This window comes from Artemia franciscana, chromosome 13, assembly GCF_032884065.1.
Source record: "Artemia franciscana chromosome 13, ASM3288406v1, whole genome shotgun sequence".
Taxonomy (NCBI): domain Eukaryota; kingdom Metazoa; phylum Arthropoda; class Branchiopoda; order Anostraca; family Artemiidae; genus Artemia; species Artemia franciscana.
In genome coordinates, this window is record NC_088875.1 from 25846947 (window position 1) to 25868933 (window position 21987).

Below are 21987 nucleotides of genomic sequence, written 5' to 3' on the forward strand. Positions count from 1 at the left end.
TACAGTCTAAATGTGAATAAAATTGTTTCCTTGCTTTGCGATTAGAATGTCATTGATTGAACATCTTTTTGTTGTTGAACCATTTTGGTTCAACATTTTGGTGTATTTTAATTAGTATGATTTTGGTCGCATTGCCTTTAGAAAAACGGTTTAACTTTCTTGGACCAAAATGTTTTGTTTTTATTTTATCTTAAGGTATTTTTTCTTACGGATCTGCATAGTTAACAGTCAATTGAATGCTTTAATCCTAAAATTTTTAAGAAATACTATCAAAATTGGAGTATATCCATTTATTTTCTGAATGGCTGAATATAAACCGAAAGTAAGAAGATATATTAAGCTACATATGAAACTAAAATATAAACAAATAAGTTCGTGGTCTTTAGCGGTGTCTTAGTCATGCTAATCACACCTACGGAGTCAAACACTCAACAATACAATGTCCTTGGAATGAGGTCTTCGTGGATAATCATAAAGACAGCGGGGCCTACGGTAATTGTTTGAAGACGAGGGGCATCGGTTTTAAAATGGCACATTTACAGAAAGGTTTCATATTTACATCTCCCTTTTGTTCCCATAAAGTGTTGCCTAGTATTGGCCCAAGACTGGTTTTTTTCCCTCCAGTTTTCATTTTGAATATGTGGTCTTGTACAGTCTAAATGTGAATAAAATTGTTTCCTTGCTTTGCGATTAGAATGTCATTGATTGAACAGAAAATAAAGTTTAAGAAGAATGAATCTGTTGCATAAAGTAGGCTTTAAGCCAGGTAAATCCAGGCTTTGTTTAGTAGCAGTTCTTATTAATAATTAAAAAACGAGTGACGGGGATGTAAGCTCCCCTCGTTTACAGGAAAATGTTTGTCCTTTTAGTTTCTCTGTCACTCTTTAATTTTATTTGACAAATAAAATAGTTTTATTTGTCGAAAAAACAAATTTGTCAAGAAAACAAATAGTTTTCTTTCAAATACTATTCTTTTGGATTTTTATTGTAGAAAAAACAAGATGTGATTTTATGAAGTCCAGCGAGTCCTCAATGCTTTTCTTTTTTGTAGAATTTTGACGAACCATCATGGTACTAAGAAAAACCATTAATTTATACGAGTTTGATTTTGCACCTGAAGTCGGTTTTCCTAAGATCGCAGAAGAGTGTAGTCTCAAATTGAAAACAATGAAATAGCAGGAGTTGATTGGCATCTTTAATCTGGTGATTCCAATTGTCCATTTAGACCACAATCTATTTAATATCTGGTCAAAATGTATAATCAGTAGTGTCCTATTGATTCTATCGACGGTTCTTTTGAATTCTCTACTCATCGACTAAGGTTTCTTGTTGGCATGGCGGAAACTGGAAGACAAGAATCTTGCAATTGGTTGACTTGTCGCTAATCCGACTTGAAGATTTAGCTCTTTATTTCATTGAAAAATATATTTAATAATCTTTTTAACTGACTACAAGAACTTTAACTGGCCAATCGCCTTCTTGTCTCCTGGTGGACAGCAGCACAAGAAAACTGTACTTTTGCCAAAAGAAATAATCAGTGATGCAAGTAGGAAACACCGATGAATTGGCTTCTATAAAAATGAATTATACTAATTCACGATGAACAGAAAGTGATACTTCAACCCACTATTACAACCCGCCCTGGTCTGGATTTTTCAAAATACTTACGATCGCAGAAAGATAAACTGACAGCTTGCAACTAACAGGAAGTTTTGAAAATCGCTTCATAGAATACATACTTTCTGGAAATCTTTTAGCATATCAAAGTTTATATATTTACTAATGTACTCACAAAAACACAAATAAAATTAAATCATATCACGCAAAATTTAGATAAGATATGAGTTATACTCTATCCGCTGCTACTGTATAACACTTTGCTTATTCATTCAAGCAACTTCGGCAAAACCTATTCTAGCATTGCCTAAATCAAATTCCGTGTAATACCGACCAATGAAAACGTCACCCAAAATCCAGATTGGACCCATTGGAGGCGGAACGTCAAGTCCAATAAAGCCAGAAACACAGAGCGTTTTGCCAAATTGAGATACCTATAAGTTAAATGAACTGATGAAAAAATTGTTTTCAAAAGCGACGTCACAAAATGATCCTCTAAAAGCAAAATTTAAGTATCCATTTGTTTGTTTGTTTTGTTGTTTTCTAGACCACTGTTAAAGTAACCAATGTTTGACCTAAGCAGTTTTGAGAGAATTTAGGCATTAAGGGAAAAACAATAAGAAGCACTTAGATTGGTTGTCTACTGGAAGACAAGGACCAGTTCTTCAATCTCCCACGATTCCTTTAATTCTTTTTTTTAGACTTGATACGAGTATATCTAATAAAATTTGCATTTTTAGTCATTTTCGCTTTGATCCGTTAGTTGTGTAATTATAAACTGGACAAGCCGGTGGTCTCCGACAGCAAATGACCTGTTCTCTGCATCAAATTTGCAAAGTTAATCTTTTCAAAGTAGGAATTAAACTTTTACTTCTGATATTATATATTCTATATATAATATTATATTCTATTACATATTGTAAAAGTCGTAACCCTGAAAAACAAGGAAAATGAAATCCAACTAGGTTATTCGTAACAATTTTAAGTCGAAAAATATCGTTTACAGAATATTCAATTTGAAAATTCTTTGATTTTTATTCTCTTTATTGATAAAAAGTACTATTAACATGAATCGCTATTTATCTTCTCGTAGCCCAAAATAAAAAATAATACAGCACTCTAAAACTAAATACTCAAAGGAATGTTGCTCCAGCACGCCCCCCCCCCTCGTCCCCCGGCTATATCCAATTTTCCTCCTATAGACGCTAATAAGCAAAATATTTTCAGTATATTTATATTCTTTTTTCTCCGTTAGCTACCATTATTTTATGTTTCCCAACACCACAAAATTTGCACAAATCGTCTTACTCACTAATTACGTTCAAATTTGCTAGTCAACACATTTAGCTGTTTTGATGAATGACATGAGTTTTTTCGTCTGTCATTCAAACAATTTCGTACTGTATTTTGTAGATTATAAAGTATGCAGAGTCCGTTCGTGTCTTCTTAGTGCTCCTGCTAGATAAACACTGTTTAGCGTTCATGCAACCGAATCAACTCTCCAAACAAAAAACTTTTAACACTGCCACCAGTAAGCTACACTGGCGGTGGCAACCCTACCAACACGGATTAAGCGTAGTAGGTACCGCAAGCTACTGTCCAGACCAGTGTTATCACCTAAAGTGCATCCTGGGAAATTAGTTTTTGATTCGCTTTTAGATTTGAACCGTAAAATCGTACTTTACCAAAGATAGTTTTTGTCATAAAACTGGTGAAAACAGCTGTCCCATGCCGATGGAACAGCAGCGGGCAGACTAATTTCAAGGAAAAGAAAAATATTTTCTTTTGTTTGAAAGCACCTATTCAAAAGAGTCTTCCATTAAAACAAGGAATAACTATGTGGTATCAATAAGTGCTTATCAGAGAGATATTACCAGCGTGCACACATTTTGGTGCTTTGGACCTCTAATAGTCACATTATAATAATTATTTGTCGCTGTCCCCATTTTACGTCTTTTCCTCTTTAAAAAAAAACTTACTAAATTTAGTTACTATTCAACCTTTCAAATATTTAAAGCAAGAAGCAAGTTTTTCTTTTAATCTTAGTTCGTTTAAACGGCAAAAGAAGCCACAAAAAAAGACAAACCAACCTGTAGAACATAATCTTTTCCTTGTAGAGTAAAGTCGGTTCCTCCAATTGTAAGTACAATGTCCGGCAACTCGTTGATCCTTTTGCAGTCAATCTGTCAAAAAAATAAGTTAACTATACAATTTTAAAATATTGCTGTTTAAAATGATTATTCAACACAAAAATGAAGGAAACACAGGAGCAAGACACACAGCTGATGCAGAAGCAAGATGGGAAAAGATCCCTGGCATGAGAAGTACAAAGAAATCCATTAAATACAGGGTTTAATTTCCAGAAGTCTTAGGCTGCACTAGAAACAATTATAGGCGTCAGACCTTCGGCTTATACAAAGTCGAAGATCCTAAGCACACACTATGATAGATTCACCATAATAGTTACATAATTTCCTTCAATATTTTCAGTTTCGGCATTACAAGGATGATCTATGTGACTAATCTCAATATTCCTGGATGTAACCTTATATGACTTTAAATCACTACTTGCATTGATTAAGGATTTTGTCATCCTGTAGACTCGGGGGTCGGAAACAAGATTAGCCAACCATCCTGTGCTTTCGCACACCCTTCCTGTTACAGTTGACCAAGCAAAATTTAAAAGCAAGCAATGAAATTAAGATAAAGTCTGGCAATGGCAGCAGTGAAAAACTTCTGACTATAGGCAGTAATTTCAAAGAAAATAAACAGCACATCTGCATATTTTTGGTAGAAAATAAGGGCGCTCCGAAGAGCGAATGAAGATTTACTAGATGTTTTCCAGAGAAACTTCCGGACTGACCATATTTCAAAGAGTAGGCTGTATGAAAAAAGTGGTTCAATTCCGCTTTCTAGGCTATAATGAAAGAAAGGTCGAGATGGCTGGGGCACGTCCTGTGTATGAAGGCTGACAAATTACCAAAAATTGTCCTTTTCGGCCAACCGTCTAGGGCTAAAGGGAAAGCAGGTCGTCCTCGTCTGAGGCGAGAGGATGTCAAAAAGAAAGATCTAAAGGAAAGAGGAACTTCCTGGGAGGGTTTAAAGAGGGAGGCTTTGAAAAGATTGGAATGGAGAAGGAGCGTGCGTAGCTGTGTTGGCTTCAGACGGCTTGGTGCAGCAGAGGAAAATTGGATCTTCTTGGAAGGGACAAAGAGTAAACCTTTGAATATACCGCAATAGAGGAGTGTGCACTATGCTGGCGTCACGCGGCTTGGTTTGGTAGCAGCAGTTTCAGTATTAGTAGTAGTATATCAATATCTGTAATCTTTATTTTTGATACGATTATTTATTTTAATTTCTGTTCGTTTTACGTTTCATTTATTCATTGATAGCGATTTCGGCCATTTTAAGTTTCTATAATTATAGTACTCAATTTTCGCTTGTGTTAAGCTTTTAACATTGCTCTTATTTTTTTTCAAAAAATTCATGTTTCGAAAAAAAAAAATCTAGTTGACATCTGTTCATATCTGATTGTCAATGTTTTATTATTGGTTAAGATTATAAAATTTTTATTTCTTTTTTTTTCAGTTTTCTGTCTAAGGATTAAAATAGGATTCTAATTTAAACTTTTAAGATACATAATATGATCTGAGCATTGGACCTGATTGTATTCAACACAATTATTGCATAAATTTGGATCAATTTGAAATCATAGTTTAGGAAGCCTTGAACTAAAAGCTTTGATTCCACAACAATCCCTCGTTAATATATTTGAAATAATTCTGCTTGAAAGAATGTTCAAAGATTACACATTCATGAAAATGGAAAAACAGAACAAAAATATATCCAGAGACATCACTCAGCTCTCAGTATTTCTGACTCTTAATACATCCATAGACAACACTCGGCCCTCTTTATTTTAATTTAGTTCAATATTCCTCTCAACATTCCCTGAAACTTTCAACTTAATAGCCCTAGATATTATTCATATTAGATAATTCCTGAGATACTTCAGATGCGGTCTTTTGACAACCTGGGTACACATATTATTCAGTATGCGAATATTCAGTTCAACATCCTCATCAACATTTCCTAAAAGTTTCAATTTAATGCCCTTAGCCGTTCGAGAAATATTGCAGACACGTCCCGTTGACCACCTAAGATTCACAAACCTATTTTGACATAGTTCAACTAGTGGCGGTTCTTCGCCTTTTAGGGGGGGAGGGCAGCTGCCCCTCCACCAGTTTCTACGACCCCCGACGTTAAATTCCTTTTATTTTATATAAAAGGTCGCTCCCTCGAGATAATGAGGCCTGAAATCATGACCGAGTTCAACATTCCACTCGAGATTCTCTGATAGTTTCAGCTCAATGCCCTTAGCCGTTCTAGAGATATTTCGCATGGGTCATTTTGACAACCTGGATGTAAATATTATCTTTTTACTTTAATTCTACATCCGCCTCAACATGAAGTGAAAGTTTCGATTTAATAACCTTACCCGTTCTTGAGATATTGCATATATGATCTTTGACAACATGGATACACTATGCGTCTTTTGATATAGTTCAATATCCCACTCAATATTCACTTAGTACTTTCAACTTAATACTTTTAACTGTTACTGAGATCTTGTAAATTCAGCCTTTGAACAACCTGGATGCACATATCATCTTTTTCATTTAGTTCAAATATACCTTTAGCCGTTCCTGAAATAGTGCAAATAGGATCTTTTGACAAACAGGATGCACAAATCGTCTTTTAACTCAGTTCAACATCCCCTGAAAGTTTCAACTGAATATCCTTAGTCGTTCCTGAGATATTGCAAATACACCCATTTTGACAGACTGGATGAGCATAGTACCTTTTGGTTTAGTTCGAAATCGTCCTCGGCATTTGCCGAAACTTTCATCTTAATAGATTTAGCCGTTCCTGAGATTCTGAAGGTATGCACCCTTTTAACAACCTCTATACACATGGTCTTTTGATTTAGCTCAATATTCCCTGCAAAATCCCCTAGAAGCTTCAACTTGATACCCTAAGCCTTTCCTGAGATATTGCAAAAGCCCCCATTACTTAAAATAAAACATACATTTAGAGAATTACTAATTTGCATAATTCTCTTTTTTGCTCCAGGGCCTACGGGGGTGATGACATCCTCGGAGGCATTTTAATTGTACATTCCAAGTATTTCAATCAAAATGGCTATCTGGAAATTTTGATCGGATTTCTTTGGAGGTTGCAGGGGAGGGGACCAGGTAGCAAAAAGGCAATAGAGGGGGTCTGCTTGCCGTCTAATCAATTTTGTCTCTTAAAAAGGCACAAAAACTTTTAATTTCCAGTAGACGAGCCCCTCCGTGACCTCTGTGGTCTCTATGACCATTCTTTTCACATAAACTGGCTCTGGGGGAAAAAATTAGTACGCTGAAGGCTTATGGCATTTTACTACAGACAACGTTAAGGCGAGAGCATTGCCTCTAAAGTATGCCACTGCTATGACTAACTTGTTAAAAATTTCAATAATGTCAACTTATTCTTTTAACAAGCATTAAAACTACAATGCTTTTACTAACATTAAACATTAATACTCGTCAAACTTGTCTTGTTATTGATCTCAATGAAAAAAGAAGAAGAAAAGATTGTTACAAACTAGGATAGGTATGAGAAATCGGGAAAGCTTTAAGGCAAGAAATCTATGCTAAAAGACAATGTACAACATTTAAAAAAATTAATGTTTAACAGTCTTATGATTTATGTTAAATTTGTACTAGCACATTTTTTCAACAGCAGTTAAAAATTGTTTTGCTTATTTTTGCCTCGAACAAATTGTTTTTTCCTCAAAGTTTTGAGGATTAGAAGAGTAAATACCCTACTTTTCCTCCAAATTTGTTTTTTCATTACTTTCAAAGTTAGACACCATTGTCAATTAAACAACTAAATAGCTGAAATTAAACAATTCAGTAATACTTTGCATACGTGTTAAGAAACAATTACTAAACTCACATAAGTTAGTTTTAGTTAAGGCTCGGGGGCAGGAACTTACACAGAGTTCCCGCCCGTGTAAGGGCGACGTAGAACTCCGTATCCGTACTTCCAGTCTGTCAATATCTTAGAAAAATTCCTTTCAATTTTTTATATTCCCAAAGCAATTCCCCTATTTTTTTTCACTATCTTTGAAGCTAAGTAAAGAGTGCTGGGCCTAATTGGGCGTTAAATCATATTTATATTTTATAACATTTTTACTTTTAAGGTTTCTTTCTGTGTAAATTTGAACGAGGCCAATCATATGAATTTTGCCAATCATTACATAGTATAAAATGTTAGCAAAAAGTTAGCGTAACGCAGGCAAAAAAAGAAAACATTCGTAGAACATAGGCATTGACAAAATTGAGAAGCTAACAAACCAAGTTTTGTCTACCATGAGAAAAATTATCTCAAGCTTCATTTGTGAGATGATTCACAGAGATTTCTACTGAGTTGACAAGTCTAACGTTTGAAACATTCATATTTTATAACGTGTGAAACACCTAATTTGACCATAATACGATTAATTTTGCTCTACTTAACTAAGAACAAGGAAGCTTAGCTTAGGGAAAAGCTAAAGGGTGATTCGCAGTTCCAAGTATTTGCCCACCGAGGTAACTTCCTGTCGGTGGTTGTCTTCTCATTCATGGCAGAAATTCTAAGGAAAAATTAGCAAAGGAAACGAGTTTGATTTCCAATTAATATTCTAAACCTTCGCCAATGGTAAGTAATTGACACGGAAAGCATATCTTGATATGCCGTGGAGTCCACTCTGCCTTTTAAAGTATAATATAAACGAAATACTTTGGGAAAGACAGAATGATGGGTACTCAATAATGTAATGAACTGTCAAGAAATACATATTTTCCAACTTCCTTGTCAAAGTCGGAACGGAAAAAAAAGAAGACATGGTTGTTGTTATTTTCCAAACTTACTAAGAATCCTAAATCAAACGTCCCATAATCCCATCACTACGACCACGCAATTAGACAGAAGGGCCCATGCATGAATTATAATAATCCATGAATTTTCTTCCATTTTTAGTTAAATACAGTATTAAAAGACTAATTAGAAGTGTCGATTCAACGGTTTTCAAAAAAAAAAAATATACCATGTATTGACCACCGGTAATGGGAACAGCTCCGATCTTCGAGTTAATTTCCTTTATTTCAGCAACAGGTCCACCGATCAAGCTAGTTCCAGTGTCTGCAATAGCTTGGCAGCCTCCATTGCAAAGTTGACTTTCTGCCCCGTCGACGAAAATCCTAGAAAATAAAAATATGAAAATGAGCAACGGTATTTCGGGAAAAAGTAAAAAAAAAACTGATTTATCTTCAATTATTCCTAGAAGAGATTTACATCCCCAATTTATACCCCTCGGCGCGGGGAACCAAACAAAAAGAATGCTCAGAGTAACTCGTTTATAAGAAAAATTATACTGTCGAAACTTCAGCCTCCAACGTCAAAAATCACAGTTAAATCTTTGCCGTTGACTATCCTTTCTCGCAACTATTCAATCCTGTACTAACCCCAAACTTATGCCAAACAATTGTTACTTTCACCAGAATTTATCAATTACGTAATTTAAATTGAATCTTTTATTTAAAACCAGAAACCGGATAACTTGTAGGTCAAGTGGAAAAACCTTACAAACGATATATATAATAGAGGGAGAGAGAGAGAAGAAAAGAGAGAGAAATCTTCATTAGTAGAAAACAAGTAGAATATCAAATGATTAAACTTCTAAAATAATTATAAAGATAATAAAAGAAACTCTACCTATCCGAGAGAGAGAGAGAGAGAAGAAAAGAAAAAAATTCTTCATCAGCAGAAAACAAGTAGAATATCGAATGATTAAACTTCCAAAATTATTACAAAAAAATAACAAAAGAAACTCTAACCTATCCATTGTAAATTGCCAGTAGCCTTGTTTTGAGACGGGTACATAAACAAAGTCTCCTTTGTATTTTTCTGGGTCCGATCCACCCAAGATAAGTTCTCCACCGACGTCATCATTCGGATTTCTGCATAAGGACAAGACTAATTACATCGTTATAATTGTAACTACCAAAAGCAATTTCTGTTCTTGGAAAAGAATTAGACAAGAAGGCTAAAGGTACATTCATATTTCAAATGCAAAAACAACTTTAACAGTAGTTCTGAGCCTTTTATGATACCCATACACCGAATTCGAAAGTAGATCTGGTTCTATTGCAGTTATAATTCTTTTTATCGATAAACTTTTTCGATTAGATCCTTTTTCTTTAGCAAAACAAGTGGCATTTTTTTAAATGGGATCTTTTTTCTATAGTATTCTATCTCAGACTTTCTTATTTTAAAGTTGAAATAACATAGATACAGCATAAAAAGAAAATTATATTTATTAAAATACAAATTCTTGAGAATGTCATTTGTGACATCGTACCGCATATAGAATATATCGTGAGTAAGGCAAAAACTGCTATGGACGTTGTCCAAAAGCTTAAGCGTCAAAGTTACTTTTAGCAGGTTTGCTGTTTCTAGATTATCTTCAACCAGTTCCCAAAACTGTAGATCATTTGAAAGGTTACAAATGCCAGTTCGATTTTATATCTTTTCTTTAGACTAGATTTTACTAAGCTACACTTTGTTGTTGTTTTAATATTCAGCGGGATTTGTATCAGTATTTCAGTAAGATTTATGAAGTATGGCTTTCGGTGTATTTAGTCAGATCAGCCATTACAATGTCCGACAAGTAATAAAGGCAGATTTGATAAACCATAGCGAGCTAATCATTCATCGAAATTTGGGCAACAATTTTTTTCCTTTTTTATTCACAAAAGGGCCGCAAAAACATCATAACAGTTTGAACCTCTATGCAGAACGACAAAAGGACAATAAATATTACCGCTTACGTTCAAAATAGGTCCCGATGCATCTTTGCGTATTTGAAACGACCCCAAAAAATGTGTTTGGCACTCCAACTATTAATACACTTCCTTGGAAAAAATTACCCGCTCCTCCACCCCCCCAAATAAACAATCCATCAATAATTGATATATCCAGAGAGCTTAAATAAATCTTTGACTCATACTCCACCATTCATCATACTTCCTGACACAAATGAGCATTCACCGAATGAAACACAAATCAATTTCACTTCTAAAAACCCATAAGCATATACTCATTCCATAATCAATTACTTGATCTATCTCTAGACAATTGGTTGGAAAAAAATCACAAAGAATTCCTAAACTAACTGAACTCCTTCCGCCGGAAGCCTGTTCCTGACTTCAGATCATACATACCTAAAGAAAAATTTGAATCTGGCAGTAATTGAAACTGGCGTTCTAACCAGCTTAACGTTCCCGGTTTATATCAACGTTAGGATTTTTTTTTTTTTTTTTTTGGAAAAGCATACAGCCGAGAAATTAGAAAAAGATTACACATAAACAAATTTAAAGAAAATTTTATCAAACCAAAAAACAATACTCGGCGAAAAATTGCTACATGCTAAGCACGCTCCAGAGATGCTTCAATTCGTGTCAACGCCAATTAAAACCTCTCTATCATGTTAAAAATAGGAACATATTAAGAAACCCGAATTTCTGAATTTCTTAAAATCCATCATCTTATTTTACTAGCAATTACAGAACCCGTTGCTGAGTATGGAATAGGTTTTCTGTTTAACTAAGGTAAATATAGGTAGCAATCATACAAATCAGGACATTTGGAGTATGTGAAGGACTGTACACACGCTTGATTGAAACTCATAGTTAATCTACTTTTAAGAGATGGCTCCCTAATTTTATTCACTTTTTGTCAGAGATTTTATTTAACAAATGAAGATGTAGCGTATTTTTTTAACACTCATTGAATAACAACTCAAATCGTAACGAACCTCCTAATAATAGCTTATTTTACGTGCACAAAAACTGATGGCTAGACAACAGTAACTAGTGACAAGGTGGAGTAACGAAATTAGCTAACCTGAAAAGATAACACATCTATCTTAATGAAAAGGCTTTTTTGTTCAGTTTTCAATACCAGCATATCTACCCTAATTTCATATTTTCGATGGTTAAAAGGTTTATATGTTTCAATACAAAGGAGCTTTTCCAAGCACAGAATGTAAAATTAAAAAGAAACAGATTAATCATGGGTAAAAACCATCCAAAGAGCTATTCCTATGATCAATCCATAAGAAGTAAAAGAGCCGACAGTAAGTATCATATTCTTCTCAAATTCTGAAGTTTAGCACCTAAATTCAAACGGCAAAATAAACCCGGCTTATAAGTTATAACAAGAGGACGTTAGTTTAAGCTCAAATTCTGTTATATTAGAATAAATTAAAGTGGCATATATTAAAACTGAGTTATAAGAATAGTAGCCTAAACTGAAAATGGAAAATCTATATCAACGTCGTAAGTATGTAACAGACAACCTACCTATCGAGGTAAAAAGAAAACACAGGGTCAACAACGCCCTGATCAACCATTGTGTTAAAAACAGGTTTAACACCATCTACAGATATCGTTGAGAATCCCATTCCCAATATACCATCAAATTTAGCTGCAATGAATACTAAACCTGGTTCACTTACTGCTTCAGCGAATGTTTGATTTGAAGCAGCTAGACTTCCAATCTATAAAAAGAGAAAAAAAAAACAACGAAAAAAGCAAATTGACCAAACTATATCTTACATACAGGATGATTTAACACATGTATATATTAATAAGCTTTTCTCTAGGGTATGATATCACATTTAAGTGACTCAGTTACCTTGGTATTCCTTGAATTGTAAATTACAGAAAAAAAAAACAGTTTACCAAAAAATTTAAACCAACTGCGGCAAAATTATAATACTAAATTAAATTATTTATGAATAACAGCAACAAAACCAACCAACAAACGGTTTTTTTTTTTTAAAGTCTACGAACAAAAACAATTTTTTACACAAAATGATTTTTGGGCTCCATCGCCATTATTGACAACGAGGCTCGTTGTTTACTAGGTTCCAGTAAAGAGGAACCTATGTTTATGCGGATAAATTTTTTGGAAAAGAGAACATGTTCGATCCTTGGTGCCTGGAAAGCCTAAGGGTATTAAGGCGGAACTTGCAGGGAACGTTGAAGGGTGTCAAACTAAGTCAGAAGACACTCTGTATCCTGATTGTCAATACCTAAAGAGCTGAGTATGGAGTTGAAACTTCCTGATCATTGAAATTGGAAATCAAATTAGCATCCTTAACCGTTGTGGAGATACTGTAGATACATAGGATGTATTTTATTTTTATTCTTAACACGCCATGGAAATTTAAACTTATTACCCCTGGTCACCCCTGAGATACTGCGAATACACAATTTAGAAAACCTAGATGTATACAGAGTCTTTTCCTTTATTTCAATATTCATCTCAACTTGCCCTAAAAAGTTGAACATTATATCTTTAGCCTTTCCTGAAATTGTACTGTAACGACCTTTTGACAATATGGATGCACACGATGTATCTTGATTTAGTTCAACATACCCTGAAAGTTTCTACTTAAAACTACTACTACTACTACTAGCAACTAACTGCAGCACCAAGCCAACTGGGGCCAACACAGCTACACACACTCCTTCTCCATCCCAATTTAATCAAAGCATCCCTCTTCGCACCCTCCCAGGAAGTTCCCATTTCCCTTAAATCTTTCCTTACGACATCCTCCCATCCCTACCGAGGACGACCTGCTTTTCGTTTGGACCTAGACAGTTGGTCGACAAGGACAATCGTCCTTCCTATCTCAGCGTTTCCCTCAGTATAGACCTAGAAAGCAGGATCCAGAGCCCTACTTGACCACTGTCGTCACTGTAGCTTCCAATATTCTAATCTTCGTTCCCAGACTTGTCTCCTTATTCTTTCAAGCTTTTCACCTGTGAAAAAATACTCTTGGCTTCGGCTGTACTATATTTAACAGTTTCACTGCACCCACCGTCATTACTAGCATTGGTACCAAAGTTAGCGAAGCAGTCCACTTGATCGATCTTCTCTATACGCAACATTACCTTTTCACCTTCACTTACTCCTAGCCTAAGCGACTTTCCTTCCTAACATTAGTTTTGAAACCTGTTCGCAAAACCTCTGAAAGTTCATTCATTTTAATTTAACTCAGCCCTCAGCAACCTATGAAAGTTTTGAGTTAACCTTCACCGTTCCTGAGACTTTGCCAGCACACCCTTTGGACAACCTATATGCACACAGTGTTTTTTGATAGGGTTCAACATGTGCTGAAACTTTCAACCTATACCCTTAGCCTTTCATGAGATATGGTATATACGCAATTTTGACCTCCCCAATGCACACAGTATCTTTGTTTTAGTTCAACCATTCAGACAACATGGGGCGGAGGGGTTGCAGGGGTGGCTCAGGCTAAAAAAGGCCACAGGAGCGGGCACCTAACCTCCGATTACTTTTGGTTCTTTAAAAGAATACAAGAACTTTCAATTTCCAATAGAAGATCCACCTCCCAAATTTCTGCATCTACCACAGCAAGGCCCTTATATAGGGGCCAGGGGAAAATAACAAGTAAAAATCAATACATGGGAGGCATACTGCTCTCTATTAAGTCAACGCTACTATGTTGACTCCGAAATGTACCAACTGGAGAATAGCCACATCCACAATTTGAGGTCACTGCCCCTGTACTCTGTGGATTATATCTCCTACCAGTTATGTTTCTGGGCCTTTTAACCACTCCAGATGAAAATGGTTATCTTAAACTTTTATGTGTTGCCATTTGAGCAGTTCTGATTTTTGAAAGATACTAAAACTTTCAATTTTTCACTAGCTTCTACAACCACCTTTTTAATAAGTAGTGATCAGAAAAAAACATATGGAGGGGGAGGGATATTGCTCTTTAACAAGTCAACCAAAAAATTTGCCTTTCATATAGACAAATAAATATTTACCAGCTTTACTGTAAGTTAACAACCAAAAGCAAGTTTAATTGGATCTTTATTTCCCGCATTTAAGACAGCCATAATCTTTTCGACTTCCATTTAAAATCAGTACCAGAGTGTAGCAGATATATTGCTTCGGCAAAATAAGAAATAAAAAGTAAGGCTCACCATGACCGAATCAGTGGATAGAAATCCAGACAAACTACCAGTTCCATAATGAATGTCGAACTCTGTCCCATTAGCTATGTATGTAGATGACTTCTTACTGTCATATTTGTTATGCATCACTGAAAAAAGAATACAAACATTCAACAATGAAGAAAACCTGAGCTACCTCAGGAGAAAAATATAAGCTACCATTAAAGCTCCCAAAACGACCCCAACCATTTCTATCTTTCACGGATATTTAAAAACTCATAGGGAGCTGTTAAGCTAAAAAACAAACATTTAAAACGCACAAGAAAGCCCACAAAATCTTACTCAAAAAACCTGCAGAGGTATTTGTCAATAGTTTTTAAAACTCCTCTTAACGATCGCTGTTCATAAATACACCTCAAAGCGATATGGCCTACATAATCGCTTGAACCTATAAAAAAGCGCAGGTCTAGCGTGCGCAAAATTACCTTCTGATATGGCATTATAAAAAAAAAGACATAACTTGTTTCTTGCGAATAATCTATTATAATAAAATTTAAGTTAATCAAAGCAAGAACAGATTAAAGGCCATTGAATAAAATACTTAAGTATGTTTTACCCGTTTACTCCCCTTGATGAAGTATATGAAGTGAGTAATTTTCTTACTTACAGACAATGCCCAGTTCGTAGTCACAAAAAAAAAACATAAAATCAGCTGACGGAAGAACTCACAAGAGGTCATATGAAAAATTTTGATTGGCCTACCGCAAATTGGCTAGTAGTGACCTGTTCATAGTCGTCATTGATTAAGCCTATAAGTATGTAGCTAAGGTTTTGAGTCATAAAAAGGATCTAACAGTAATAGCAGTCATAATCGTTTGTGATGTCGGTATTTCTCCTGTATCTATTCTCCGTAGTATATGTTTTTCACCAGACCATACATATTTATTTTGACGTTGTTGGATTGATTGGGTACGTACCATATTCATTTCTAGTTTCTTCGCACTTTGAAAAACAATATATTACAGGTTTTGGCGAATGCATGTGATAACACCTCAGTTACGATAATTTATGAGGCCACTGAAATTGTGCGTGATGAGCCTCCTCTTCACACTCGAAATTCTTTTTTGCGTCCAAGGTTTCTGATATTGACCTAGTTGTTGTTTTTTATAAATTAATTATCTCTCTCTCTCTCTCTCTCTCAACACTGATATTCCAAGATATCCTTAAAAAAAATAAAAAAATAAAAGTTTCACCCTAAGGAGAAGGAAATGGAAACAATATTAGAATATTGAGTCTGTGATTCTTTTTGTATAAAAATGTTTAAATCAAAAATGTTCAAAACCACCTATATTAAAAAAAAGTGCCTCTATTCAAAACTGTTGTGTTTCGCCCATATGTAATGTTCCACCAAACTATGAGATTCTATACCCACCTTGTGGGTATACAAGTGGTAAATGTTTACTTTTTCCTTTCAATAACTTTACCAATAATATTTTCGGGATGTGTACTAAAATTCAAATATACGTAATGGAAATTGCCTTCATAGTTATTGGCGATACCGATTCAAAAACCATATCTACCTGTGAAACAATTACTGCTCTAATAATTTAAATATAATAAGGTGTCATGACGTAGTTAAAAATTATTGAAGAAGTTAGTTTGCCATAGATCATTTTTAATTATTCCCATGTGAGCCAAAATATTTTAAATTGGTAACTAATTTTTCTTTTCAATTGTTCCTTTTCAATTGATTCCAGATAGTTCCTTTAAATTTTCCAAAAATTCTTAATTCGTGTTTCATATAAAGCATGTTTCGTCTTAAGCGTGTTTCATATTAATCTCATGAATATTTCATATTAATGTTTACAAATAATCAACATATTAGCTAAATGTATACTTGGAAAAAAAACACACACATTCAGCAGACAAATAACTATTTTTAAAGACTGAAATAATTACTGCATTTAACAAAATTTTGGTTTCAAAAATATTATTGCCATATCCTATTTCATATCTTGAATATCCTATACTAGTGCTTCCACGTAATCAACAGGTGTATTACCTAAAATTAGACTTGTTGCCCCTCCCTCCCAAAAAATAATTATTTTTAAAGCGAGAAAAATTGTCATATTTAGTAATACAGCTCAATATTTACAACCTCAAGTATTTCAAGCTCAATATTTTTTTTATCTCTGTGAATGCCTTCAATTATAATCTTTGTATTGCTTTGATATTTATTATATCTTTGTATTGCTCAAGTTCCTTGACAAAATCAAAAAGATTTATAGACGTTGAATAACGGTTAATGAATAAGTTTTAATGTAGGTGAATTAAGGCAGTGAATTACCAATGAGTGCCACTAGAAAAGGAAAAACTGAAGATGAATGTTTTACGTTTAATGAGGATTGTACTGCTAAATACTGGTTTCATAATGTTGGAAGTCACTTATATTATGTTCATAATTAATTTATAGTTTCCTCTAAACTGTAATTAAAGTATATTTGGTTTATTCAGCGCATGTCAATAATGGAGTTTACAGTGCAGCCCTACAAAGAAAAGTGTATATGCAGCACACCCACTGGATTCACAAACCATTTTCATACTGGAAATGCAACTTCATTTTGGATGGTAAAGATAGCAATCTGTCTTTCTTGTTATTTGAAATTAACAATGCATTGAAACGACAGGGATTCAAAAGGTAGATTACTCTTTACTTTCCCTCACTGTTTCTAATGGTTCAGTAATAATAATTAACCTAAATACGAACAATCGCAGATATTTAAAAGTTTTGTCTTACAGCATGCAATATTGGACCATTTGCATTTTTTAGAAGGAATCCATAAATTCGAGGACCCAGTATCAAAAACGACTTTGAAGCTCTGAGGTGGAGTTCCGATTGATATTTCTCCATAGTATTGAGCCTAAAAAGGGGGACATAATCAAATCACTTAATACAAGTATGTACAAATAAATGAAGAATAGGGGTATCAAAAGATTATCTGAGAGACGTTTCAAAGAGTCCATTATACCATTTCACTTGTATTATTATGCTTTTATTACACATTTATCAGAAGTTTTCAGAATTGAATTTTTGCAGACCGTTTTCCTGTCTTTTTATCTATTTTTTTACCCTCATTTCACTTGTATTATTATGCTTCTATTACACATTTATCTAAAGTTTTCAGAATTGAATTTTTACAGATCGTTTTCCTGTCTTAGTTCCTCATGTTCTAATTTTCATTTACCCTCTATGAAGTATGTGATTTGTGCTGATTTTTTTTTTCTTCAACAGATTCGAATAAACGTAAATGAGGCGCGAATTATGCATAAAAACAAGTGTTAATCCCTCCTCCTCGAATTCGTGACTCAGTAGCATATCACACAGTAGGTTGACACCTCAATCCTCAACATAGGAATAGACGCATTTGCAATGAAGCCAAAGCAAGGAATCAAAATTTAAATTGAATTTTAGTAAACATTGAATAACAGTAAAAAGAAGCATGGCCAAGTTCACTTCTTTTTACAGTTATTCAACAGTTATGATTCAAGGGCTAAAAATGGAAAATGAGTACATGTAAGTAGGTCTAACTTTAACTGAGTAGTCCCAGTACCCACTTTTAAAGGTCAAATCTATCTTAGGTAACCTGACACTATTTCCACACTTCAAGTACACCGCGATACCAAATGGCATCAAATCAAACCTCAAGACATCCATTTTAATTAAAACTTCATAAGGGTCAAAAAAGCTGACTGCGGATGAAAATGATCTGTGCAGTCCCAGGGGCAATGAGTCCAAACTCTTCAAATAGCCTATATCAAACAGAAGTCAGGTATATTTACAGTTTGTCTTCAATCTCCTTTAACAAATAGTACATACGCACTGTCTTAGGCATTATTGTCTAAATTCGGTCTCAACCCCCTTTACTAGACAGTACGTACACTCCATATCTTGCCCCCTTGAGTCAACAGCACACATATTCTGTCTCCGATTCCCTTTCGTAAACAACAAATATGATTGTTTCCAGACTCATTTGGAGACGATGCTCCCAACCTATTTGGTAAATAGGGTATGTTCCATCTTCTTTACTCCTTTGGCCAACAGCATGTAACGTCTGTTCTGGTCCTCTGTCGATTAGAACTACAATATGAATACCCTAATTCAAAGGACTTTTATCACAAAGAATACATCTTATTTCCCCAATAGTTTTTACGTATCCTAATGCATACAGAAAAAAAAAACAAATCTATACATATTCCATTATGTATATAATGAATAGTGTATATGCTCTGTCTTTGACCCCCCCCCTCAGTCCTCAGGGCAAAAACTTTAACCCTACTCCATTGGCCAGGATTGTAACATGACTGTCCCAAATCAAAAAGAAATAAGTGTATTTTATATTAATAATGCTTCATGAATATACGCAAATGACTAATATGAAATATGAAGTATACACTTCGCGAATAGCATTTGATATTTGAAACATAGTATTTGATCTTCACCAAAAAATGGCACTAAAGTATTTCTTAGCAACCTGACTACGAATCCGAACATATTTGTGCAATATATTTCACAGATGGTGGAAATGCCATTCCTTGTTGAAATTGAATTTAAAAAAAAACAAGTTTCTTTAACTAAAAGTAAGGAGCGACATTAAACCAACGAGCAGAAATTATTACTTATATGAAAGGGGCTGTCGCTTCCTCAACGCCCCGCTCTTTACGCTAACATTTTTTCTTGTTTTATAAAGTAGAGTTTCGAGAAAGAGTCAAAATTTAGCGTAAAGAGCGGGGCAATGAGGAGGGGACAGCCCCTTTCATATACGGAATAATCTCTATTCTTTCAAGTTTTAGTGTCGCACCTTTCAGTTAAAGAACTTGTTTTTCTTATTTAATTTCTGGACGTTTTTGAATTAATGCAGGTTTCTTTTTTTTAACTAACAATAGCCTTATAAAAACCAAAGTTTGATTTTTGTTGCAGTTATTTAAGAATGACTCCTGAATCAAAAGGCTGTTTAAATTAGAATAATAACCTTTTTTAATAGTTAAAAAAGAAACTTCAGCGTAAGAGCAAGCTATTGAGGAGAGGCAAAACCCCCTCATATACTTAATATTTTCTGATCGTTTTAAGCTGTAATGTTGCTTCTCACTTTCAGTAGAAAAAACTTTTCTTTCATTTAATTGCTGATCGTTGTTTAAACAATGTTGGGAAATCCAGCTACTCCTCTATGAAAAATTCTCTTCCCCAACGAGAAACTTCTCCATGGAAAGATTCTCCCACATAACTAAAATTAGCAACATTTGCGGAAGTAATTTTGTATGGCATAGTAACAGAAAGGTCAAAGAGGTCGAAACTGTTTTTATGAAAACTAAATTCGCAAATTGAGCAATTCTCAAATAACTGAAATGAATGAATGATTGAAAGAAAAGATCTTCAACCCCCCTCATATAAGTAACAACTTATGTCCGTTTTAAGTTTTAATGCTGTTCCTTACTTTCAGTTGGAAAATACACAAAGAAATTATTGTTCATATCGATCATTATTTAACAAAATTCGAACGTTAGCGCAAAACCGAGGTGTTGACGAGGAGACGAGCTCCCTCATAAACGCAATATGAGGGGGTTCGCCCCCTCGTCAATACCCTACTCTTTACTTTAAAGTTCGAAATTTGTTCCAATTCTCTAAGAATGAGCCCCAAATCACAAAGGCCGTTTAATTTGAATAAATAGCTCTTTTGAAATTACTAAAAATACTTTAGCGTAAAAAGCAAGGTATTGACGAGGGGAAGAATCCCCTCATATAAGCAATAGTTTATGTTCGTTTTTAGTTTTAATGTTGCTCCTTACTTTCAGTTGAAAATAAAACTTTTTTTTATTTAATTTCTGATTGTTTTTTTTTTAAATAATGCTGGGAAATCCAGCGCCCCTTCACGGAGATTCTCTTCCCCCATGGAAAGATCCTCACATGTGACCTTATATCCCCGACCCCCCTCCCTCACCAGAAAAATCCCCCTGAGAACATCTGTGTACTTCCCAATAACCAATAAAATATGTGAACAATGGGCAAAGTTCATAACTTGCAGCCCTTCCCTCAGGGACTGTGGGGGATTAAGTCGTCCTCAAAGACATGGTAATTAGATTTTAGGACTATTCTGAACAAAATGCCCTCCTTGTGGCCTAGATACTCTCCAATTTTTTTGTCGCTTAAAAAAGCATTAGAACTTTTAATTTCCCTTCAAATGGGTCCTCTCGCGCCATTCTAGAACCACTGGGTCGATATGATCACCCCTGAAAAAAAAAACTAAAAATGAATTAACACGCATCCATGATCTTTCATTTGGAAAAAAAATTATATTTCACGTATTTGCAGATAGGAGCTTGAAACCTCTACAGTAGAGTTCTCTGATGCGCTGAATCTGATGGTGTGATTTTCATTAAGATTCTATGAGTTTTAGGGATTATTTCCCCTTTTTTCGAAAATAAAGCAAATTTTCTCAGGCTTGTTTACTTTTGATGGGTATATCTAATCATGATGAAACGTATGTATCTAAAATCAGCATAAAATCGGATTTAATGCTGATTTCAAATATACAAGTTTCATCAAGTTTAGTCTTACGCATCAAAAGTTACGAGCCTGAGAAAATTTGCCTTACGGTCCTGACCAGAAGATGAAGAGCCCCTCAAACCATTGACAATTCTGGCTATTTCAGCTTCAGAGACAGGTCCAAAGGTAAGATCTAAAATCAGGTAGAGAAGAAGAAGGACTTAGAGAAGAGGCTATAGTTTTGCCAATATTAGCAAAATAGGAAGTGAATAGATCTTGAACTTTTAGCTTACCCTCTACATTTTTGCCGTCAATAACAACACTTAAAGGGACAGAAGGAGGCAGAGAAGACGGCATGATAACAGAATTGGTTACTTGCTATGTCTTCCTAATGTCTGTACTGCATGCAGAGAATTTTCTATAATAAAATAACGATTTAGCCAATCGGCAAAGCGAATTGTAAACTCTTATATAAGCTTTGAAAAGTTGAAGCCGAGAATCACACGAAAATGGCTTAGAGGACCTGCAAGCCTTCCAAAGATTATTTTTCTTCCTCCAAGGATTCAAAGGGGCGGTTTTTTTCGATGCAGGATTCGACTGGTGTACATCATCTGTGTCCATGGTAACTTCTTTCAAAGAATCATAAAACGAATTGAACAAAGAATCTATATCAGATTCATTTTCAGAAATACTCCAGAAACGACCCGCCAACCGTGACCTAAAAAGATGCAAACCCCGATCATTAAATTT

The 21987-nt window shown here is 34.7% G+C and overlaps 1 protein-coding gene across 1 annotated transcript in view; it reads right to left on the reverse strand.

The window, feature by feature from the left end:
* Positions 1 to 1751: 1751 nt before the first annotated feature.
* Positions 1752 to 21987, reverse strand: part of LOC136034720 (lysosomal aspartic protease-like) — a 31326-nt gene continuing 11090 nt past the window's right edge. Inside the window, exons 3-9 of the mRNA XM_065716082.1 lie at positions 17494 to 17617; positions 14727 to 14845; positions 12066 to 12262; positions 9540 to 9662; positions 8750 to 8903; positions 3708 to 3800; positions 1752 to 2051 (exon numbers count right to left, since the gene is read on the reverse strand). Coding sequence (XP_065572154.1) covers positions 1890 to 2051; positions 3708 to 3800; positions 8750 to 8903; positions 9540 to 9662; positions 12066 to 12262; positions 14727 to 14845; positions 17494 to 17617 — 972 coding nt within the window. The 3' untranslated portion in view covers positions 1752 to 1889. The remainder of the gene's footprint in view (positions 2052 to 3707; positions 3801 to 8749; positions 8904 to 9539; positions 9663 to 12065; positions 12263 to 14726; positions 14846 to 17493; positions 17618 to 21987) is intronic.